Source organism: Cnephaeus nilssonii (assembly GCF_951640355.1).
Source record: "Cnephaeus nilssonii genome assembly, chromosome: 8".
Classification (NCBI taxonomy): domain Eukaryota; kingdom Metazoa; phylum Chordata; class Mammalia; order Chiroptera; family Vespertilionidae; genus Cnephaeus; species Cnephaeus nilssonii.
Window position 1 is genome coordinate 2,425,828 of NC_137079.1, and position 23,850 is coordinate 2,449,677.

The 23,850-nt window shown below is 60.6% G+C and overlaps 1 protein-coding gene across 5 annotated transcripts; it reads left to right on the forward strand.

Moving 5' to 3' along the window:
• The first annotated feature begins 392 nt into the window (after positions 1-392).
• On the forward strand, positions 393-21,926 carry ERICH1 (glutamate rich 1). Of its 5 annotated transcripts, none has more exons than XR_013813890.1 (7): positions 393-463; positions 3,968-4,090; positions 8,761-8,928; positions 17,018-17,494; positions 18,543-18,734; positions 20,352-20,653; positions 21,029-21,924. XR_013813890.1 is itself a non-coding variant. In XM_079779323.1 (7 exons), exons 1-7 carry the CDS (start codon positions 442-444, stop codon positions 19,445-19,447), a joined length of 1,602 nt encoding a protein of 533 aa, XP_079635449.1. In that variant the 5' UTR covers positions 393-441; the 3' UTR covers positions 19,448-19,588. The 5 variants fall into 5 exon arrangements, 4 of the variants coding, with proteins under 4 accessions (XP_079635449.1, XP_079635450.1, XP_079635451.1 ...); XM_079779323.1 differs by lacking the exons at positions 20,352-20,653; positions 21,029-21,924 and adding exons at positions 18,787-18,980; positions 19,022-19,588; XM_079779324.1 differs by lacking the exons at positions 20,352-20,653; positions 21,029-21,924 and adding exons at positions 18,787-18,888; positions 18,930-19,588.
• Positions 21,927-23,850: the final 1,924 nt, after the last annotated feature.

A 23,850-nucleotide genomic window follows, 5' to 3' on the forward strand; every position in this document is an offset into this window, starting at 1 on the left:
ACCCCGGTCCCGAGCTGGGGGGCGGGCGGTGTGCGGGCGGGAGGAGGCCTGGGTGCGGACGCGGGTGCCGGCCCCTGTGGGACCCCCTTTCCCCACGGCCCGCGCAGCAGCCCCTCACCCCACACCGCCGTCCCCGCCGCCCCCGGCGCCCCGCTGATCCCGCCCGGGGACCCCTCCGGCCCCCGACCGCCCCGCCGCGCGGTCCCGGGCACTCGGGATGCAGTCCCTTTCCTCTGAGTGTGCGCGGAGCCAAGGCGCCCGGAGGCCACGCCCACATACCCCCCGAGAGCCAATCCGGAGCAGGGGCGCGGCTGATGGGCACCAATGGTGGAGACCCTGGGCCCGGATTGGGCACGCCTGCTGTTGTGGGCGGGTCTACAGGGGCGGATACGGAAGCGGCGCTGGGAACTCCGAAGGCAGGCCGGGGGTCGTGGGACCCGCATGGCTGCGGCGCGGAGGCACGGTAGGCGGCGCGGGGCGGGGGCGCGGGGGGGCCGCCGCTCGGACAGCTCGGCCCGGGCCCGGTCCACGTCCCGCGGACTCCACACCCGGCCGCCGGCGGGGGAGGCTGTCCCTGGTCCCGGCGCGTCTGGGATCCGCAGCCTCTCCGGTGTCCGAGCGGCCTGGGCGGGGTTCCAAGGCCTGTGGGACCCCAGGACCCGGCGAGCACCCCTCAGGAGTAAAGGCCCTGATGGCGGGCGCCGGGGCCTGCAGCGGGTGGCGTACCGGACCACTCTGTGACTTCAGTGGAGGTGATCGCACGCACCTGCACCTGTGTGATCGCGGGCACACAGTGATGGTGAAGTGACAGGGTTTAACCAGCACCAAAGGCTGGGCGCCCTTCCCATGACCTGTGACCCACATCACCATGGGAAAGGGGGGCTCCCGGTTCCCAGCGGTGCTGAGCCCTGAGACTGACCACTCTGCAGCCTGATGGCGGCACAGGTGTGGCCACGCCAACCGTTGCCTCCTGGGGTTACCAAAAATGTCTCCTTGGGATGACAGCTGTAAAGTTCTCTCTTAGCGGCAGTGACCTAGCAGCACAGGATTGTTAACTGCAGTCCCTGCTGTGCCTGCCAGCCAGGACCCACTCCTTTTACGTCTGGATGTTGGTACCTGTGGGGCGCGGCTACCGTGTTTGGACAGGTTCAAGCCTCGGACTGATGAGAGGGCACAGTCCTCTCACGGCCACGTGCAAGTCCCAGCGTGGCGGGCAGAGCCTCCCAGCACCATGATAGCCAACAGCTGGAGTTGTCAGCTTGAACCTATGTTCCGAACACGTGGTCCCACGTGCCTGAGTGACGTGGGCTTGATATAGAGTTCAGGTGCATGTAGTTGAGTAGGATGGAAACCCACGAGAATGGTGTAAACATCTTGACCACGCCCTTCCTTTGCCTCGTGGCATCAGCTATAAAATAAAGACACGGGTCGTAGTCCGTGGCGCTGCGTCTCTCCACGAGAGAGGGCAGTGTCCCACCCAGACCCAGCTTTCTTCTCTTGTCTGTCTTTTCTAACCCTTCACCGCCCCCACTCAGGGTCACCCTTGGCTGTGCTGGTGCGGCACATGAAGCGCCTGGGGCTGAGGATGCCATGGCCGTGCCGGCTCGCCACAGGTACCTTTCCACCCTTCACCCCGGCCTCTGGCAAACACCAGGCTGTTCTCACAGTTAAAACAGAGGGTTGCATTCTTGCCCTTTGAAATGAAAAGCCCAGTGGCAACCATAGTCCATAAGCCTTTGCTTAAAATGAGAAAAGGAAGCTGATCCGTTAGCAGGGCAGAATGCGGGAGCGGTAAGTACAGTTCCCGCCCGCGGCTTCCTGTTCAGAGAAGCCTCCGTGGTGCGCCCCTGCCCTCCCGGGAGCAGAGTCATGGCTTTCCATTGCCCGGACAGGTGAGGGAGGCCCCAGAGTGCACGCGGACGGATGTGAGTGACACCCACCTGCGTGTCATGTCCCACTGTCCGCGGGATCGAGGCACAGTCACGTGCTGAGGGTCCTGGGAGCAGGCCTGACCCAGAGGCTGTCGCAGGAGTCTGCGCTGACTGACGCGTTTTGATCGGGGTTCCCTCTGCCTCACGCCCGGTTTTCCTTGTTTCTCTTACTTCCTTGTTTCTGACCTTCGGTGCCCTGCCTGTGCTGGAAAGTGCTGGAATGTGGGGTGCCCCTGGTCCGTTCGGGGTTATTTCCTCACCCAGGGTATTGACTTAGAGAGAGGAAGGGAGAGACAGAGAGAAACTAGGATGTGAGGGAGAAACAGTGATCGGTTGCCTCCTGTACACACTGCACCTCGGGACTAAACCTGTAGCCTAGGCATGTGCCCTGACCCGGAATCAAACCCGCGGCTTTTCACTGCGTCAGACAGTGCTCCCCACTGAGCCACACCAGCGAGGGTCACACCTGGTCTACTTTTTACAGCCTTTGTCAGCTCACTGAACTAAGATGATCGAAACCTTTATTTTCATCAAAGACACCTCTTCCCCAAAACCAGCCTCCTTTTCTGTGGGAATTGTGGAGTTAGGGTGTGTGAGACCATTGTGTTGGGAAGCTGGGAGTCATACGTCCTCAAAGTGTAAGGTGTACGTGGGGAAAGTGTCTTCTCTATTTTTTTTTTTTTTCATCTTCACCCAAGGATAGTTTTCCATTGATTTTCAGGGAGAGTGGAAGAGAGAGGGAGAGACAGAGAGAAACATCTATGTGAGAGAAACACATCAATGGGTTGCCTCCTGCATGTGCCCCAACCAGGGCCCGGGCCAGGGAGGGAGCCTGCAACAAAGGTACGTGCCCTTGACTGGAATCGAACCCCGGACCCTTGGGTCCACAGGCCGATGCTCTATCCACTGAGCCACACCGGCCAGGGCTGTTTCCCCCTCTTAAGACCCCTGAAGAGAACTCTGCTGGGGCCACGCGGGGCTCTGAACCACCTACAGGCATTTGTGGTTGGAACAGGTTCGAGCACTTGGACTTGGGTGAAGCATGAAAGCCAGAGGCGCCCTGTCTTCCACTTTCACCCCTTCGTGCCCGGGATGACTTAAGAGTCTGGGAGGGGTGTGACGGGGGGAGGGGGGGAGCGGGCAGTGGCCTGCACTTGCCCTGCCTGCTCCTCACAGGCTGGCTGCTCTCCCAGAGGGGAGGCCACGGGCCACGTGTGCACTTACAGAGGGAGGCGAGCATGCACTAACTCGGGAAGCGGACACACAGAACCTTACTAACTGGGCCACGCAGGAGCCGGGAAAGCCACGGTACCAGCGGCTTCGGCTCTAGCAGGTCCGGCGGGTCCCTTGGGGGAGGGGGTGGCTGCATCTCCAGAGCAGTACGACTCAGCTCTGGGCCCCTTGCTCAGGGGGTGCTGCGGACCCCCAGGAGGATTGGTGCACAGCCTCTGGGGCTGACGGGAGGACGGGAGGTCGGGAGGACGGGAGGACGAGGATGGGAGGACGGGGATGGGAGGATGGGGACCTTGCAGCGCTCCTTGAGGAGGAAGCACGTTTGTTAGAAACGTGCTTTCACGCTGGAAAGTGTGTCACCTCCTGGGCGGTAACCGAGTGAACCCCGAGGGCCACGTCTGAGCTGTGGCTCGGTGGCTTCCTCCGGCTCGGACTGGGGGTGAGCATCCCGACGGGACTGTGGGCAGGCCCGCCCTGTGCTGGCGCTCAGAGGAGAGCTGAGGGAACCTCCCTGCACTTGCACCCTGGGCTGGGGACGGGTGTCGGGACCCTGCCATTAGGCGGTAGCTGCCTGGCTGGCCTGGCGCTCCTGCTGCGTTTTGTGGGGGGTCCCCCCTCGCACGGTGCTGGCTGGGGTCCTGGGGGGACAGGCCTGGGGCACTGTAATGACAGTCACCTTTCTTTCTGGTGTTAACATTAGAATGTCTTTTTTTTCTTTTTAATAAACTCTATAAGCAATTTAAATAAAACTGCTTTAAGTAATTCTCTCTCTCTTTTGTTTTTGTTAATTGGTTGCATTTCAGTGTTTGTTGAAAAAGTGCTGAAGAGACTTTTTCCTCAGGATCCACGTGGCCGAGAAAAGCGGGCACCCCTGCCTGAAACGCCTCCCGAGAAGGAGAGATGCCGGCGCGTCCGCCCGTTGGCAGGTGAGCGGCTCGTAGGGAACGGGGAGCCACAGACGCACACCTGGCTCCCCCACGGCCGTCTGTCTGCAAACCGGGACCGCCCTGCGGGAGGGACGAGAGCTGGGACTGGGGTCTCACCCTTCAAAGAAAGTGCCTTTGGGGGCTGCGTTGTGTCCTCGGAAACTCACACGACATGCACACAGAGGGGGATAGCCGTCTGCACCCCGAGGAGAGGCTGGGGAGACCAGCCCTGCCCACGCCTGGCTCTCAGCTCCGCGGGGACAGAGGCATGTCTGTGTTGGCGCCCCGGACGTGGGCTTTGTCAGCTAGGAACTCGGTTCTCAGTCACACGTCCGAGTGGAGCCTCGGGGCCCCTGAGGCTGGGCCAGGGGTTGGACGCTCAGATCTGGAACACGGCCCGGATGGTGAGCTTGTTGGACGTGCACCAGACGCAGAGGGACGGCTGCTGTCTCTGGGAGGAAGAGGAGGCCAGGTTCACTCTAAAGTGTCGAACTGTCGGGGACCAGGGGGAGCTGGGAGCTCGGCCCTGAGGGGCTTCTTTGGCCGCCGAGCACAGAGCGGAAGGCTGTCACTGTCCCTCGTGAGGGTTCCCGTCCTGCCCGCAGCCAGGTCAGCGGGCACACAGGCAGCTGGGAAAGATGTGGCAGCGGGTCCTGGCAGAGAGTTCCCTTCCTCTGTGAATCGAGAGCTCATGAGCTAATGAGAACGTGAGCCACACTCCGAAGGGACGCGGCGCGGAGAGGGACAGGCGTCCGGGAGGAGACCCCGTGGCTCCTCAGCATCATCAGGGCTCCCTCTGTGGCACCGCAGAGCCCACGGGAGGTGGTCCTGGGGCGTCCCCGAGCCAGGTTGTCAGAAATGGCTGACACGTGTTAGAACGGCGGGCAAGCACTCAGCCCGGCTGTGGGGGGAAACACCGCAGACCAGCCATGAAAGGCCGGGGAGTCCATGGAAGGTTACCGGTGCGCACCGGGGCTCGGCGGGCACACCTGAGCGATTTTACCTGAACTTGAAGCTCCGAGGGCAGGAACAGGCGTGTTCAAGGTTACTCATGACATCATCGCTCCGAACAGCATGTGCGTTCGCAGGAGGAGAGCGGCAGCCCTGTCCCGGGGAAGGCGCCCGCGCCCGCAGGAAGGGGCAGCAGCCGTGGAGACGCTGGCCGGGGGTCCGGGAGAGGGGGGAATGGTGTGGTGTTGGCACGCACACCAGTCGCCTGAGGAACAAACGCAGGAGGACATGACCGCAGGAGCTGCCTCGCGGAGGGGGCGGCGGCCCCGAACGTCCTGCGTTTACCTAGCTCCGTGTGGTTGTGGCGCCCATCCTATCTAATGAAGAGGGCGTATGCAAATTGACCATCACGCCCTAACAAGATGGCTGCGCCCACAGCGGAGGCCAAGTTCCCTTAACGAGCAATCAGCAAGGACCTGAGGCTGCATGGTGCTGGGCCAGGGAAGGGGACCTGAGGCTGCACCCCCGCCCCCCCCCCCCCCGCCCAGTGGGGCTTGACAGGGGACCTCAGGCCACGCCCCCCACCACCCGGCAGGGCTTGATGGGGAACCTCAGGCTGCACCCCTCGCCCTGGCACTGGGCCAGGGGACCTGAGGCTGCGCCCCCGCCACCTGGCAGGACTTGACAGGGGACCTCAGGCCGAACCCCCCGCACCAGCACCAGAACAGGTGACCTGAGGCTGCTCCCGCCCCCCCCCACCCAGCAGGGCTTGACGGGGGACCTCAAGGCGCACCCCCCCGTCTTGGCACCGGGCCAGGCGACCTGAGGCCGTGCCCCCCCACCCAGTGGGGCTTGACAGGGGTGGGGTCGATCAGGTCTGGATCTAGCCCAATGGGGGTGGGGCTGGCCGGGTCTGGGTCTCACGCAATTTCGAGGCGCACATGGGTGGGTGGGGACTTGACTCTGGTTCCTGTGGCGTGCCCCAGACTCTGACAGGAGGAAGGTTTTCATATACATTTTACTAATTTTCTTTCATCTCTGACAATCCTATTATAGAGAAAGAGCAAACAGCAATATTAAAATATTTCCTCTAATTCCCTTTTAATGTGCACAGATTTTGTGCACTGGGTCACTAGTTAGTATATAATAAATAGAATCCTTTAAAGATGTGTTCATGTTACAAAGCTTAAGGGATTTCACCACCCACACACCTCACTGAGCGGATAAAGCTTGTGTTTAATAGAAACAAAACAGGAACCTAGAGAGGAGGTACGAGATATTGGAGGAAACACGAGGCCGGGAGAATTTTTTTAAGTCTTGGTAACATAACTGCTAACTGACAAAGAAGTAATGATTTTTTGTGTTTGGAATTTGGAAGCCTCTGTGACCAGAGGCTTGTGGGGTGGGGTCCAGCGGGACCAGAGTCAGGGTCAAAGGGCACGGATGGGTGCAGGGGGAGCGGAACCGTGGGCTTGCTGTGTTTGTGTTGAGGTTGGAGAAGGCACTGCGTGTTTGCAGGCTCTGGGATGTTGGGCTGGAGAGGAGAACCTGATGAGAGAGAGGGAGGGAGAAGGAAGACTCGCCAGGGCTTTGGATAGTGGGAGGACGTGGGTACCGTTGTGCGGACTGGAGGCAAGGCTGTGTGTGTGGATGATTCTGAAACAGAAGCCTGGCCCTGGGAAGCCAGCAGGCACTAAAAACCATAACCACGGCGACTTGGGAGGACGAGCTCACTGGGTGGGAGGGCAGGAGGGCGGTCCTGCCCTGCACAGCCAGGCGTGTCCATCTTCCGGGTGCACTCACTGCAGAAAGGCAGGCAGGGTACAGACAGGCACAGCCCGAGGGTGGCCGCTGTGAAGATCCGGGGGCTGGGCGCCAGGGCGGGCCCGTGAGGAGAGAGGTTGGTCTGTAGTAAGTCAGGCAGGCATGGTGGTACCCTCCCAGCTGATGCCAGGCCCAGGACATGCAGACCTTCAGAAACATGTGCAAAGCTGCCCACAGCAAGGATGGTCGCAGCAGCCATTTCTGATGGTGGATATTTAGAATCGGCCTCCGTGTATAAACTTAAGGACTGGTTAAGACATAATTTGCCAATTCCATGGGTTATTATGAAACTATTGAAAGACTGTAGATTTATAAAACAACAATGAGGTACCATCTCACACCTGTCCGAATGGCTATCGTCAACAAACGACAAGTGCTGGCGAAGAAGCGGAGAAAAAGGAACTCTCTTACATTGCTGGTGGAAATACAGACTGGTGCAACCACTGTGGAGAACAATATGGAGTTTTCTCAAAAGATTAAAAATGGAACTCCCATTTGACCCAGTGATCCCACTTCTAGGACTATATCCCAAGAAATCAGAAACACCAATCAGAAAGGATTGATTCCTATGTTCATAGCAGCACAATTTACAACAGCTAAGATCTGGAAACAGCCTAAGTGCCCATCAGCAGATGAGTGGATTAGAAAACTGTGGTACATCTACACAATGGAATACTACGCTGCTGTAAAAAAGAAGGAACTCTTACCATTTGCAACAGCATGGATGGACCTGGAGAGCATTATGCTAAGCGAAATAAGACAGAAAGATAAATATCACATGATCTTACTCATTTGTGGAATATAACGAACAACATAAACTGATGAACAAAAATAGAGCCAGAGAAAATAAATATTTTTTAATATAGAAGTAATCCTGTTATTTGCAGATTTTTAATATCTCTTACAACTTCTGTGATATTATACTATGTTAGTACAGTTTTGGTAATCCTATATAATAAAAGGCTAATATGCAAATCAACTGAACGGCAGAACAACCGGTCGCTATGACATGCACTGACCACCAGGGGGCAAACACTCAATGCAGGAGCTTCCCCCTGATGGTCAGTGCACTCCCACAGGGGGAGCGCCGCTCAGCCAGAAGCCAGGCTCACCCCTAATGATGAACTTAGATGAAATCAATGCACAAAACTGGATAATCGGAAAAGCATGCTTTCTCACCGCAGCAGCGGTGACGGGGAGCAGGCCTAAGCAGTCAGTCGGACATCCCCGGAGGGCTCCTGGACTGTGAGAGGGCACAGGCCGGACTGAGGGGACCCCCCCCCCCGCCCGAGTGCACGAATTTCGTGCACTAGGCCTCTAGTATTATTATATTTAAAATCTTTTTTTTCTTGAGAAAAAAAAAAAGACTAGATTTAAGTATATTTTAAATCACTTTTGAATGATATTGTATATATAACATACAAGTGTGTGATATATGTTTTATAATATAAGGTGCGCATGATCCCATGTATCTGCGTGTGTGTCTGTGTCTGTGTGTACACACACATGCACATGCACTGTGTATATGGATTGTTAGCGTCAATGGAGAGAAAGGTTCAGAAGATTATGCCTCCAAAATGTTGAGACCCATGGGATAAGGCTGGGTGTGTTCTGTGGGGTATTTTCTGCTTTCTGCTCGTTAGTGAGTTATGTCCGTGTCATAAGAGCCCGGAAGTTGACATAAGTGACCTGACGTGAATGTGAATGATCGTTGAGCGTGCCTTTCCTGGCCGGTGGGCCGCTGACTCGTGCTCTGGTAATGTGGGCGGCGCATGGGGGGGCCGTGCTGAGGGGGATGGAGCGCACTGCTGTGGGGCTCCCAGGGACGGGTTTGGAGGTCAGTGTGATGACCGCGCGTGGCTGACCGGCCCTGTTGTGCCCGTTTCCTCCTGCAGGTGGCGGCACTGGGACCCCGCCTGGCCGGCGGCTCTACACCGTGGCTTTGCCTCCTGAGGGCTATGTTCCTGCCTCTGCCCCGCCCGAGCCTGAGCCCAAGCCCGAGGCGCCCAGCTGCGCGGGTTCCGGGGATTCCGAGGGCTCCTCCAGCAGCCAGGACGTGGCAGGTGAGAGAGCATGCTTTTCCCATGATCCGGCTTTGTGCATTGATTTCATCCAAGTTCATCCTCAGGGGTGAGCCTGTCCCGGCGCAGCCACGCGGTGGGCGGGCGAGGGTGAGCCCGTCGCAGTGTGGTCTTGGCTGCGGGTGTGACCGCGGGAGGAGACCTCGTGCTAAGTGCATCTGTGTCGCTCGCGTGTCTTCAGTTCCTATAACTTTTTTCCTGCTTCTCGACCTTGACAGTGTCTGGGGTGGCATTTCAGCGTTGTACTCATGGGAGCAGCATGGCTTCACCTCCCTTGTGGGGAAATGGAGTTACTCTCTCCTCTGTGTCTTCCCTGTCTGGTCTCCGGTCGCAGGCGGATGCTGCCCGGGAAGTTTCTACCTGAAAAGCAAAAGGGTAGCTTTTCCTCTGAGTCATAATTCCAGACTTCCTGTAGAGGAATGTGTGTTTTCAAATAAAATTGGACCCAGCTGGTTTTCACCAGGTGTAAGCCGGAAACTGTGCTCAGACCTTAATTAACTGGAGTATTTAAAAATGTGGTTTTCTAGCTCATTGATCTTCCTGACTTCCCAATTAAAGGCTCAGAAACCACAACACCGAAAATGGAGTCGCCAAGGAGTAATAGATTCATCTTCTCGGGCCCGGTTGAAACCTTTAGAATATAATTATTAGATAAATAGCTGATACCACACAACACTGCAGTTTTTATGAGAATAAATTGCTTTGGTGAGCAGGCGTCATCCAGTGTTCGTTAGACTCAGCTGCGGCCCGAGGGCAGGTGTGCAGGGCCCGGGCTGAGGCCATGCCAGCTGTCCCAGACCGCACCACGTCCCGGCCTGCTCCACAGGCTGAGCTGGAGTGACGGCCCCGTAGGAAACAGGACGATGACAGTGCCACCTGGACACATGGCTCTCCTATAAGCCTGTGCTCTGACCCCTACCAGCCATCACGCTCCCTGTTCCAGGGGCCGGCGCCGGGCCCCCAGGGAGGGGGCTGGGGGCTGGGGTGGGCCTGCTGCCTCCTCCTCCGGGAAGGCAGCTGGGGTGGGCCTGCTGCCGCTTCTGCTCTCACAGAGGGCATTAGAGCAGACGGTTTCTCTAAAATGTAAAGAAAAGGGGAATTGAGTGCCATCTATTCCGTTTAAGTTGCCATGGTAACCTGGCAGAGTTAGTGGTAACTTTTGACTACACCATTATTACAAGTTACATTTTTATAAGCTGTTTGTGAGGCAAAACCTTCTGCTAATTGATTTCTTCCTGTGCTGCCGGGTGCGTGGGGCCGTCAGCATGAGCCTTCGGGGCGGTGTCCTCTCCTGGGGGAGCCGGCCCGTTTCCCTCCGCAGGCAGGTCCCACAGCCCAGGACCGAGGTCGGGCCACAGCAGATGGTGGACACGTCCTGAAGGTCATTTTTCTAAAAGGAAAAGAAGTTTTTCTTCCAACAGAAATGTTATTTTTGAAAAGTCTCGTTTTATAGACGATGACAGGATGGAACCCGTCCCCAGATGCCCACAGCCCGAGGCGGCTCAGGGCCTGCACACGCCTCCCGCGTGTGTGGCACACAGTGCACGCCTCCCGTGGGTGTTGCACACAGAGCACGCCTCCCGCGCGTGTGGCACACAGTGCACGCCTCCCGCGCGTGTGGCACACAGAGCACGCCTCCCGCGCGTGTGGCACACAGTGCACGCCTCCCGCGCGTGTGGCACACAGTGCACGCCTCCCGCGTGTGTGGCACACAGTGCACGCCTCCCGTGCGTGTGGCACACAGAGCACGCCTCCCGCGCGTGTGGCACACAGAGCACGCCTCCCCGTGCGTGTGGCACACAGTGCACGCCTCCCGCGCGTGTGGCACACAGAGCACGCCTCCCCGTGCGTGTGGCACACAGTGCACGCCTCCCGTGCGTGTGGCACACAGAGCACGCCTCCCGCGCGTGTGGCACACAGAGCACGCCTCCCGTGCGTGTGGCACACAGAGCACGCCTCCCCGTGCGTGTGGCACACAGTGCACGCCTCCCGCGCGTGTGGCACACAGAGCACGCCTCCCGCGCGTGTGGCACACAGTGCACGCCTCCCGTGCGTGTGGCACACAGTGCACGCCTCCCGCGCGTGTGGCACACAGAGCACGCCTCCCGCGCGTGTGGCACACAGAGCACGCCTCCCGTGCATGTGGCACACAGTGCACGCCTCCCGTGCGTGTGGCACACAGTGCACGCCTCCCGTGCGTGTGGCACACAGACGCAGAGATTGCCCCTGGGTGGCGGCGGTGCTGTCCCTGCGTGTCGCGCTCAGTGTGGTGCAGGTTCCCTTTCGTGCATACAGATGTGCTGATAGCACTTCCTAAGACAGCCGGAACCCATTTCATGAAACCAGCTGGTTAATAACTCCCCCCGCCCAGCTGAAAGCACCCAGAATTTTCTGAGGTGCCTCAGTGAGTGCCTGTGCGACACTGTGAGGTCCGAGGTGGGTCTTGGTGGGAAGCTGAGCGCCCCACAAGGCAGTGCTCCCTGCCCCTGGATGCGGCTGTTGCTGGGCTGTCTTTGGGCACGTGAGCGAGTGCGCCCCCCGGAGGCGGTGCGAGGAAGTGCGCGTTCCCGCCGGGGCACCCCCAGTCTCATGTGTTAGCACCTTGGTCGGTGAACTCATTAGTCAACAGAGCCAAATACCAACAGGACAATGATTGAAATTCCTTTTGAGAGCCAAATTTTTTAAACTTCTTCTAATGCCACTTCTTCAAAATAGACTCGCCCAGGCCGTGGTATTTTGTGGAAGAGCCACACTCAAGGGGCCAAAGAGCCGCATGTGGCTCGCGAGTCACAGTTTGCCGACCACGGTATTAGCCGACGGCGCGGCAGCAGGCCTCTTCCGTGTGCTGTGAGGAGAGCCCGTGAGGGACGGTTTGTAAGCCTGCGAGCCGCACGGACAGACCTCACGGGGGCACTTGTTGTGGCAGAAGGCCCGTAAACAGGGAGGGACACAGGGCGAGGTGGGAAGTGATGCTTGCACAGTCCCTGGGCGATGAGCTACTTTCCTTAAAATAGAACAAACCGGGGGCACGGCTCCCGTGGGCTGGGCAGCCGGCCGCGATGGGGCGGGGGGGGGGGGGCCGCCGGAGCAGGGAGGGCCCGGGCCGCCTGTCCCAGGCCACACGTGAAGGTGCCAGTCCCCTCGGTGCGTTTCCTCGGAAGGCAGACCCGCCCTTTACGACAGCGCCGCCCTTCAACCCTGGGCCTTTCCTGGAGCCGAGCTCCTTTCCCCGATGCTTTGTGTGAACACTTCCTAGCAGACAGGTTCCCGCACACGGCCTGACGCAGCCCTGGCCCCCTCCACACCCCGCTTCTCGCCGCCCGCCCGCCGGCCTCGGGGTGGACGGTCCTTCCCGCGGGGCGGACCTTGGTGCGGGGACGGCGTTTCCCGTCGCATCGCAGGGTTTCCCCTGGAGGTCTGTCCTCCAGCCGCTTCCTCCTTCCCGGTCTGGAGTGCGCTCAGTGCAGGCGCCTCCCCGGCGGTTGGTCACGAGGGTCCCGCGTCCCTTTGGCTTTCGGCCGCTTCTCTTGTCACTCACGTCCCTGAGTTCCCTCCTGTGGTCGCGTCTGGGGCTCCCCCCTCTCGCTGTCCGTGCTTCACTGCACCGAGTCCCCCCTCCTCCCCCCCGCCCCCAGGGCCCGGGCCCTCCGCCCTTTGTCCTGTGTTGACCTCAGCGCCCATCCTCAGTTCCTGAGCCCTGCCCTCCCCCACCTCGGCTCCTTCCTCGCCTCTGGCTGCTTCGTCGCCTCTGTGGGGCCTCCCCCCCTCCCTCCCCCCCACGTCCCACCTCTCCAAACTGTTCTTAGCTCCCTCCCCAGCCTCCTGCAGACATGGGCCTGCCCTCCGCCCTCTGCCCTCCGCCCTCCGCTCTGTGTCGTGGTTATTCCCGTGACGTCCCCTTCTCTCCTCACCCCAACTCGGTCCCGACTCCCCAGACGGCAGAGGCCTCCTAGTGACAGGGCTCCCTTGCCCTGGGAGCAGGTGATGAGGCTGAGCTGGCAAACACGTCTGCTGCCCTCAGCTGGGGTTCCGGCAAAGCCTGGCACCGGGGCGTTGCCAGGAAGCGGCTGGAGGACAGACCCCCAGCCCATGCCCCCCGGAGCCCAGTCCGCGTCTGCTGGGTGAGCCCGTGCAGGGATTACTGAGGAAAACAGCTGAGCGGCAGGCAGCGTCCTCCTGGGCCATCGTCACAGGCGCCGTTCCCTGTTGGCACGGCTTTGTGCTCCGTTCGAGCTGCCGTCGCCAAACTCGAGTGGCTCCGAGGGAGGCTGCCAGGGTACTCGAACATGGGCACCGCTGAGGTGGCACTGCTGTGTGGCCCCGGGAAACGTGGGCTCCTGCTCCGTCTGGTGGGTGCTTTGTGGGCCAACATCCGTCCTTCCGTGTGCGGGGGCGGGCGGCTTCCCCCCTTGGGCTGGAGGGACCTGGCCCATGGCCGGGGAGGCCTCTGAGGAGACAGACCACCCACGTGGCGCCCCGTGGCAGCCAGCTCGGAGGCCAGATGCAGCTGGAGCCCGGCCGGGGCCTGGTGGACGTGCAGCCCGCTGACCGGGGAGGTCCCTGCGTCGCACGCTCACTTGCTTGGGCTGTGACGACCCGGAGATTCGTCAGTATCAGACCCTGATTGACAGGCGAGCAGGGGCTGATGTTGGGGTTATTGAGGAGCAAGTGGGGGTCACGCACTCACTACCCGCTCACAGCGGGGTTCAGTGGGGCAGCCGGTGACATCCCTGGTCCCAAGCATCCGCTCACGGTCAGGGAACCCAGTGCCTAGACGGTTGCTTTTGAACCAGCCCCTCTTGGTAGCAGTGAGGCAGCCTAAGGGGGGGGGGGGCCACGTGGGCTTATAGCTGATTGTCCTATCTAGTAAAGAGGGACTATGCAAATTGACCATCACACCGTACAAGATGGCTGCGCCCACAGCAGAGGCAGGGATCCCATAATGAGCCTTAATGAGCAATCAGTAGGGACCTGAGGCTGCATGGCAGGGGCAGGGGACCTGAGGCTGCACCCTCCTGCCCCCCCATCTGGTGGGGCTTGACAGGGGACCTCAGGCTTCGCCCCCTGCCCCGGCGCCAGGCTGGGGGACCTCAGGCCGCGCCCCCTGCCCAGCAGGACTTGATGGGGGTGGGGCCGGCCGGGTCTGGAACTAGCCCAACAGGGGTGGGACCAGCCGGGTCTGGGTCTCATTCGATTTCGAGGCACACGTGGGTGGGCGGGGACTTGACTCTGGGTCCCGTAGCACACCCCAGACTCTGACAGGAGGAAGATTTTCATATGCATTTTACTAATTTTCTTTCATCTCTAACAATTCAATTATAGAGAAAGGGCAAATAGCAATATTAAAATATTTCCTCTAATTAATTCCCTTCTAATGTGCACAAATTTCGTGCACCAGGTCACTAGTCTTCTATAATAATAAAAGCATAATGTGCTAATTAGACCAGACAGCCAGACAACCTTCCAGACTAGGCCAGGGCTGTGAGGGCCGAGCCCCCTGCACGAATTACCCGCGACGGTAATAAGTGATAAGACAAGAATGAACTGTTGCGAATACTCACACTGTCAGCCTACGTTCGTCCTGTCCTTTCAGTGTGATTTGCACTAAAAGCTAAATTACATCCTGGACCCGAAGCAAAGCGACAGGACAAGTCGCCGTGCCCAGGGTCCGGCCACTGCTGCTCTGGCCGGCACAGCTCTAGGCATTCGGAGCCACTGGAAAAGAGCTTCCGCTTTTGGAAGGCAGCATCCGTCCAGCCCGATGGGTCGGCTCAGTGGCTGGAGTGCCGCCTGCAGACTAAAGGGTCCCAGGTTCGATTCCGGTCCAGGGCACATGCCCTTGATATCCCCAGGGTGGGGCCTGCAGGAGGCAGCCGAACAATGACTCTCTGTCATCACTGATGTTTCTATCTCTCTCTCCCTCTCCCTTCCCCCTGAAATCAATAAAATTGACAGGCCGGGAGGACGAGGGGGTGTGGGTGCTGGAGCACATTAAAAAAATAAAAAGGTAAAGTCTCCACTCCGAGCTTGGTCAGGTGTCCCCGCCCGCAGGCGCCGTGGCCGGAGCCACTCAGAAGGTTCAGCCCTCGGCGCTGGCCCAGCTCGCCCTCCTCCCACACCTGTGCCTCCAGGTGGAGTTTCATCTTCGAGGGCACACCCAGCACACCATCCTCCCCCTGGCTGGGCTCCTGGCCAGGCCCGGCCGCCGCTCTGCCCCAGGCTCTGCTCGCCCGCCGTCCCGGGCCTGGACCCGCTGCTGTGGACGGCCCGGTCTGTGGGCCCCGGGCCGACCTCGCTGAGTGCCTGTGACAGTGTGCGCTGGGACCAAACATGCTGAGCTGTGGGAAGGCAATAGCTTGTTCACCCGAAGCACCTGATGTCGTCACCGTTTAACAGCTGACCTCGTACACGTGGTTTAGAGCCAGGTGGGATGTCCGTTCCTGCTTCTGCCTGGGCCCCGAGCACCTGGAGGCTGAGGGCGGGTCATGTGCATCGGTACCTTGGTGTTGAGTCCGGAATGAAACTCGTTTCCTTTAGATGCTTCGCTCGTGCCCACGTGACAGTGCAGCTGCAGGGCGGCTATTTTGGGGTCTGTTGCCACTACAGCCTTCAGCAGACGTGGGTGCCAAGCAGTGGCAGAGAGACTTCTGACAAGCTGCGGTTATTTTTAAAATTAGCACGTGTGAGAGGAAAGGTGTGTTTTGGGGATGGCAGCTTTTCAGAATGAGTGAGCTTCTCAGGTTATAAATAGCCAGGCCTCTGGCTCCCTGAGTAAACGTCCTGTCGCTTTGCTCGTGGCCGCCGGTCCGAGGCAGGTGACAGGCCGGGAGGACGAGGGGGTGTGGGTGCTGGAGCACGTGGGGCAGCGTAACCTCCTGTGCTCCGGCCGGAGGGAGGGTCTGGGCCCCCCGCGACAGGGACGCCAGGCAGGTTAGGGCCTGGGCAGTGGCTGGAGGAGCCTGTGTTTGAGGGCAGGGCCTTTGAAGGGCAGAAACGATAGGAGTAAAGATTCCAGGTCCATCCTGGGCGGCTCGGCATGTCCCCTCCGGACGTCCAGGCTGAGCGGGCTGTCCAGGTCTCACTCAGGATCTGAGGGCACCACAGTCTCGTGGGGACAGTGCCACCTGCCGGCCATGGCAGGGACCTTCCTCTGAAGTCTGCTGGAACCTGCTGACAGGGTTTGGGAGGCCCTGGGCAGGGCCTGTGCCTTGCTCCGGAGGGTGAGGGCGTGCTGCACCCGGCCGTCCCCATCCCCATCAGGCCGGGTCACAGCCCAGGTCACGGCAGAGCAGTTGCAGCAACGCAGCTCCAGGTGGTGGACTTGGAGGGGCCCAGGCCCCGAGCAGGAACCAAGGAACAGCAGGTGCTCAGCACCACTCTCACCGGGCTGCGGCGGGAGGTGGCCCTGTTCCCACCTCGCGGGTGAGGGCGCTGAGGCAGAGCGACCACATCGAGTGCTGGGTTACACCGGCATTGTCGATGTGTGGGTGGCCGTAGGAATGAATTTTACTCCCGATAAAACTGCAGCAACTGCATCCTTAAAACCACATGTACGTCATGATTGTATCAACTGTGTACATATCTCTTCAGCCGGTGGCCTTTGGGGTGAAGAAGGAAACTTTATTCAGTGCAAAACAGCTCAAAGGTGACACAGACCGCTGTGAGCGGCCGGGGCCAGGCCCGCTCCGGCGCGGCCTGCTCTGCCGTGCTCTGCTCCCTGAGACTTCTCCCGACTCCCAACTCCCGTCTCCGGGTGTCCTCAGCCGGGGACTCAGCCGGGGACTCAGCCTGGGAAGGGGAGCTGCGCTCCGGCCGGAGGAGCTGAGCCCGCAGCCCCCCGAGCAGGTGTCTGTGCCTCCGTGCAGGTCTGACAGGCCTCCTTCTAAGAACAAGTCGGCTGTTAATGAACTTCATTGTACGTCTCAGAATCCTGGGTTGTGTAATCAGTTGAGAATTAAATAGTTTTAATTCCTGTTGTACTAAAATTACAAGGTCCTAATGGGAAATGTATTGAACATGCTTGTTGTGGTTCATCATGCAGAAAATTGTTGTCTTGAACTTGGTTTTATAGATCAGGATCCTCATGATCAACCAAAGAGAAGACGAGTTAGGAAGCATAAGTCAAAGAAAAACGTTAGCCATCCCAGCAGTGTTCATGTAGAAGAGACGGAGTTAGAGGAGCAGCGGGGTCTCTTAGAAGAAGGACTGCAGCCGCGGCACGCGGACGGCCCCACCATCAGCAAAAACAAGAAAAGGAAACTGAAAAAGAAGCAGCAAGTGAAAAGGAAGCGAGCAGCTGGCTTGCTGACCAAAGCCGCCGGCATCAGCTTCCTGTACGCGCCCGGCGAGGGCGACTCCGAGCCCGGGGACTCCAGCGAGGGGGCCGGAGGGGGCGGCTCCGACGCCGAGGACCCAGGGGACGCCGGGGACAAAGAGGACCGTGAAGACAGCGTGGACGCCAAGCAGGACGGGGGCGAAGGCTCCGACGACCAGGCAGAGGGTATCCTCGATTTTTTGAAGTCGACACAGGAAATGTATTTTTATGATGGTATGTTTTTTCCTGTTTTTCTTTTGAATAATGGCATCTACTTATTTGGAAAAATAATCAAAAATAGTATAATATTTAAATGCTTAAAATACAAAATAACCAATATTGAAAATAACCATTAGATTTGAGGCAGAAATGAGAATATTGAAGTTCTTCTCACCAGGACCCGACCAATACTTAACTTGGCTCCGCACACGGCGGGAGGCATAGCCGAGGCCCGGCTCCCAGCAGGGTCTCCTGGCTCGTACCGCAAGGTCCCTGTTGGAATATGTTGGAATCGGCTCTATTTCTAAAAAAAAATGCAATATGCCCGACATTATCAGGCAAGGAATTTTAATTAAAATAGCTATAGTCAAGATGTTCAGAAACAGAGGGGAAATTGGAGAATGTCACAAGTTAATGTGAATCTATTAAGATAATGAAATGGAAACCCTAGATCTGAAAAGTGTAATAAATTAAAAACTCAAACATGAGTTTAGACAGCAGATTAGAGTCAGCATAAAAGACAGCAGCTGGCAGGCCGGCCCCAGCAGAGCGACAGGAGGAGGGAGGGCGAGCGTTGGGGCGAGGTGCGGGTGGGAGGCCGGCTGCTGGGACCGGCGGGGTGGGCACCAGGACAGGGTTTAAGGGGGTGACACTTGGGAGTGTTCCACGTTCCTGAAGGCCATAGCCAGATTCTCAGAACGTCCTGAGCTGCAGGCAGGACTGATGCAGACACGCCCGCAGCCCCGGCGGGTGGTGGCCGGTGACGGTGACGGGAGAGGACACGCTGTCCTCAGGCGGCAGCGGAGCGGCCGGGCCAGGTGTCCTTGCTGCTCGCAGAGGCCTGACCGTCCGCAGGGCGGTGTCCTGTCCTGGGCCCCCGCGGCGCCCGGGGCGTGGAGGCTGCTCCCCGGCGGTCCGGGAGCGGAGCCCAGTTCCCGGGAGCCGCCGCGGGTGCGTGTTTCCCGCTGGGCTCCGCTCCGTGGGCTGCGGGCCTTTCTCCCCACGCGGCCTCCGAGTGGGAAACCTTCTCCTTCAGTCGCTTCTCTGCCCTGCCTTCGTGTAGGTGTCTCCAGGGGCTCGGACCCCGCCTTCCTGGCCGCCTCGGAGGCGCTGCTGAGGGGCCTGGCCGCCGGCAGCGTGCCCCCCTCCGACCTGCGGGCCCTGGGCCACATGAAGGCTCTGCTGCTGCTGCAGGATCCGGGGGCGCTGCGGCGCGCCCTGCCGGCCTTCGAGGAGCACTGCACCCTGCCGCCAGGTACGCCCCACCGGGGGTCACCCCACTGCACCCCGCTGCGCCCTGCCCCCAGGTACGCCCCACAGGGGTCACCCCCCTGCACCCCGCTGCGCCCTGCCCCCAGGTACGCCCCACAGGGGTCACCCCACTGCACCCCGCTGCGCCCTGCCCCCAGGTACGCCCCACAGGGGTCACCCCGCTGCACCCTGCCCCCAGGTACGCCCCACAGGGGTCACCCCCCTGCACCCCGCTGCGCCCTGCCCCCAGGTACGCCCCACAGGGGTCACCCCGCTGCGCCCTGCCCCCAGGTACGCCCCACAGGGGTCACCCCCCTGCACCCCGCTGCGCCCTGCCCCCAGGTACGCCCCACAGGGGTCACCCCACTGCACCCCGCTGCGCCCTGCCCCCAGGTACGCCCCACAGGGGTCACCCCCCTGCACCCCGCTGCGCCCTGCCCCCAGGTACGCCCCACCGGGGGTCACCCCACTGCACCCCGCTGCGCCCTGCCCCCAGGTACGCCCCACAGGGGTCACCCCGCTGCGCCCTGCCCCCAGGTACACCCCACCGGGGGTCACCCCACGGGTCAGGAGTCAGGGCGCGGCGCTGAGCGGCCTGCGGGGGGGCGTCCGGCGGCGGCTGCGGTGGGAACGCTCAGTACAGACGCCTGCGCTCTGCGCCTCCAGACCTGGAGCTGCGGGCGCCGAGGGCCCGTTCCATCCGTTCAAATGGAGTGAAAACCCGTTTCTTCCCCTTTTCCGTCCGCTCTGCCCGGGCCGCATGAGTGTGTGGGCGTTTGGTCTGGGAGCAGTGGGTTCGGGTGGCTGGGCAAGGTTTCCCCGCTGCGGGCGCTCCCGGTGCCGGTCTGAATGGGAGAATGGGATCGGCAGGTGTCAGAGGCAGGGGCTGGATTGGGGGTCACTGGGTGGGTCCAGAGAAGGGTTGGGGGTCCGCTGTGAGCAGGTGGGCTGGAGGGGAGGCGAGGGGAGGGGCCAGAGGCTGTACCCTAAACGGGAGAAGTCACAGCCTGTGGCGGCGGGCGGAGTGGAGGCGGGGCGGGGCGGGGTGGGTGGGGCGGGGCGGAGTGGGATGGAGGCGGGGTGTGGCGGGGCGGGCCCCCCAGCCTGCCCTCCTTTGAGTTGGCGGCGCGCACCCCTCTGCCTGGACAGCTCTGCGCAGCCCGGGCTGAGCCACCGCCGGGACTGCCCGCAGCGGGTGAGGAGCCTCCCCGGGGGCCGAGTCCCCGACAGTGAGGGGCAGGGCCTTCCCCCGAGACCGTGGCCGGCTGTGGCCCCGCACCGCCCGGCGCGCATTCTGCTCGGCACCGCGGACGGCCCTGCGTTTGTCCTGCCTCCCGGGCGGCGCGGTGAGAGCTCCCGCCCAGCCAGACACGGTGCCTGCCGCTTCCGCGGGCTCTTTTTCATCATCATCATCATCATTATTATTATTGTTATTGCCTTCGGAGAGGGAGAGGAGAGAGAAACGTCAGGACAGGCACTGATGGGGGCCTCCTGCACGCCCCCTCCTGGGGACCAAGCTTCTTCCACCAAAGCTGCTGTCCTAGTGTCTGCGGGGCCACCTGGGGGCTGCCGCCCATGGTGACGGTGCCCCGCTGTGTGGCCCTGGTTTTGTTCTGTGCAGACCAAGCCCGCGTGGTCTCCGCCTTCTTCACTTACTGGCTCACCCACGTCCTTCCTGAGCACCCCGCGGACGGGCCCGGAGCAGCGCCGGAGGAGAGCCGACCGGAGCTGGAGGCCTGACCGGCCGCGGGCGGCTGAGCTCGGCCCCGACACAGGGACCTCGGGGCCCGGGGCCGGGAGGACGGTCCCGCCACGGAACTTACTCCACTGGCTCCCTGCGCAGCACAGACAGAACGGGAAGCCGCCGATTCCTGAGGGTGCCGGTGTCTTGAACCGCCCCCGGGGATGCGGGTGTTTACTCCTGTGAGAACAAAGCGCACGCTCTGAGGGGAGGGAGCTGTGTATGACCTGTCTGTTTTTATAAAGTTTAAATGGCCTTGTCCCCGAAAGCCCGTCTGGAGAATGAATGCCTTGTGGGTGCTGAATGCTGTGGCTCAGGCAGTGTCATTCTGGTTGTTTTAGTTTTTCCTCTCGCACCTGGAGGGTGGTGTGGAACAGCAGCCCTGCGCAGGGGAGCGGGCACCGTGTTCTGCCGCATGATTTGTAAAAATCCCTTCCCGTTCGCGGATCGCCACGGTGCGCACTCGCTTCTGTTGCCTTCCACGTGTCCGCCTCTAACCCATGAAGTCCACACTTCACGGGCCACGTTAGGGACCCAGCGTCCCTTTTCCTCCACAGAAAGAGCACGTTTCTCAGCCCCGACGGCGAACGTCTCAAGCTGTGGGCCTGATCCTTCTGGTCTTACGTGTTTTCTTCCGCTTCGCTCCGCGCACCAAGCTGGACGGCTGTTCCTGCCTCTGGCCCATGCCTGCTCTTTCCTGAGCCCTGACTTCACTGTTAATGCTGATGCTGTAACAGCTTCATGGGGTGTGACTGCTGTTAAAACCCATCTGATAGCTGGGACTCCATGAGATGGGCCCAGAGGAGCTCCCGCAACGCCAGCAATCAGCGAGCTGACAGCTCGGCCCTGCACTTCCTTCCTGCGGCCGCGGGACGGTGTGGAAGGCATCCGCTCGGCCTCCTCCGCCTGGAGCCCCGAGGGGAGGCGTGTCCCCGGCACTCGGCCTCTGGCTGCACCTGCATCTCCTCCTGGCTTCTCCTGTGGGGAACCCACGGCACTGGGACTCGGGTGTTCCCCCACAGCTGCAATCCGGCCCGAGCGGAGACCCCGGCGCTGGGGGGAGGGCAGGCTGCCCTGCGCGCTGGCCGGGGAGAGGCCCAGGCCTCCGGAGGCCACGAGGGCTGTTCACCGACGGTGAGATGGGGCCTGTGTTCTCGAACACGGGTGGCTCCGCACAGGGGCGTCCTCCCCGCAGGGGTCCCCGCCCGGCCCTTCGCCTCAGCCACAGGCCTCTCCCGTCGGGCTCCCCCGAGGTGTTCCCACGGCCGGCGTGGAGGACAGGGTCCCCCCGAGGTGTTCCCACGGCCGGTGTGAAGGACAGCGTCCCCCCGAGGTGTTCCCATGGCCGGTGTGGAGGGCAGGGTCCCCCCGAGGTGTTCCCATGGCCGGTGTGGAGGGCAGGGTCCCCCTTGGTGTTCCCACGGCCGGTGTGGAGGACAGGGACGGGAGGGGACAGGGACGGAGGAGACATCACTGTGCCGGGGTGGGAATCGGAGGAGCTGCTGGAGGGAGGCCTCCAGGGTGAGCCCCGGGCAGGGGGTGGGGTGGGGAGGGCTCTCCCGATGGAATTAAAACAAGCTCCTACCGAATTGTTACATTCCATTCAAGTGGTCTTTGGAGGACTGACAGTCCGGGAAGGAACAGAGGGGCCTTTTAGGGGTGCCTCGGGGCACAGCTCTTCACCTCCCCAGCGGTGACAACTGTAGAACAGCTGCTTTGCCTCAATTTCCTCCGGGATTCTACTGATGGGGAATTTCCTTTTTTTAAAAAAATTTTGGAAATACTGCCCTCTCAATACTTTATATTTAACCACTGAAGGGCTTACTAAACAGCTGATGGTTTTCATAAAGGCTGTTCCTTTTGGCATTATTGTTTACAAACAGGTTTCCGCCAGCCCCCCAGTAGCCCCTTGAGGTCCCAGCGGGCAGCTCCCAGGTGCCAAGGACTAGGCTGTGGCAGGGGCAGTGGGGGAGGGGGAGGGGAAGGGGGAGGGGCAGCGGGAGCCCGCCTGCCCGAGGCCTGGGGCAGCAGGCCCAGTGCTGACCGGCCGGTGGCCCTCCAGGAGCAAGAGTGCCCGAGAGAAGGGCCGGGCCTCAGCTGAGTCTTACCGAACCCCTTTCCCTAAATCTGTCCTTGTCTTCAAATTGCTAGAGTTCAGCCACTTTCCACAGACCCTGGGAAAGGCTTCCAGGCATTCATTCAGGAACGGAGAGGGAGGGGGAGACACGGACCCCTGCCGATAAGGAGACGGAGGCCCGAGCGGACCCCTGCCTGCGGCCTGTGCAGTGCGATCGGAATGCTGCTATTCCCGGCGGGTTTCTGTCTGAACTAAATGAACTCTCTGGCGGCAGAGGTTTTAGCAGTAACTGCACTCCTCTCAACTGGAAACCGTCTCCCCTCCCCAGACCAAAACATCCCCTCCCTGAGGCAGGAAGGAAGGAAAAGTCCGAGTGGCCAGGCACAATGGACTCGGGGCGGCCGGACGTCCACTGAGTTCAGAAGCTGGGCAGCACGCCGCCGCCGGGGGGCGGGGGGGGGGGAGCTGGTGGCGGTCAGGGGGGAGCTGGTGCCCCGCGTGGCTGCGGCCGGCGTTTCTCAGGGTTCTGTGCGTCCTGCCCGCCGTGCCGGCTGAGCCTGTGAACACGCCCTCCTGCCCGCTTCTCTAACCGGCTTCTGATTGTGCCGGTTTGGAAGCAACGTGACCTGTTTCCAGGGACAGACTCGAGTTTCAGTTAGCGATGCCTCCGAAGTGCCCGGCGGCCAGCAGCGCTCAGCTCCCCGCGGCTCATGGTGACATGCGGTGAATGTGGACATTTCCTACCTGGAGAATTCCTCTTCAGCCCCTCTCACATACGTTTGTTAACCAGAGAACGCACTGGGGTTCAGGCATGTTACCCTCAGCTCCAGAAACAGGACGCTCAGTTTGCTGGCATCAGCCTCCCTCCCGGAAACCAGCCCCGGACTGGGCACAGTCCAGCCACTAAGATCCTGAGAAGCTGTGGGAGGGCCATCGGGGTATTTTTTAAGAAAATATGTTTTCATTGATTTCAGAGAGGAAAGGAGAGGGAGAGAGAGAGAAACATCAGTGATGAGAGAGAATCAACGATCGGCTGCCTCCTGCACACCCCACACTGGGGATCGAGCCCACAACCCGGGCATGTGCCCTGACCGGGAATTGAACTGTGACCTCCTGGTTCATAGGTCGGCGCTCAACCACTGAGCCATGACGGCCATTGAGCCAGTTCTGGGTATTTTATTCTGTTACTAGGGGCCCCATGCACGAATTCATGCACCTTGAAAGGAACTGTGGGCCGCCAGGCTGCGGTGGGCACAGGGCCAGGTCTCCACCCATCCTCTGGCTCCCACGTGCTGACGGCGC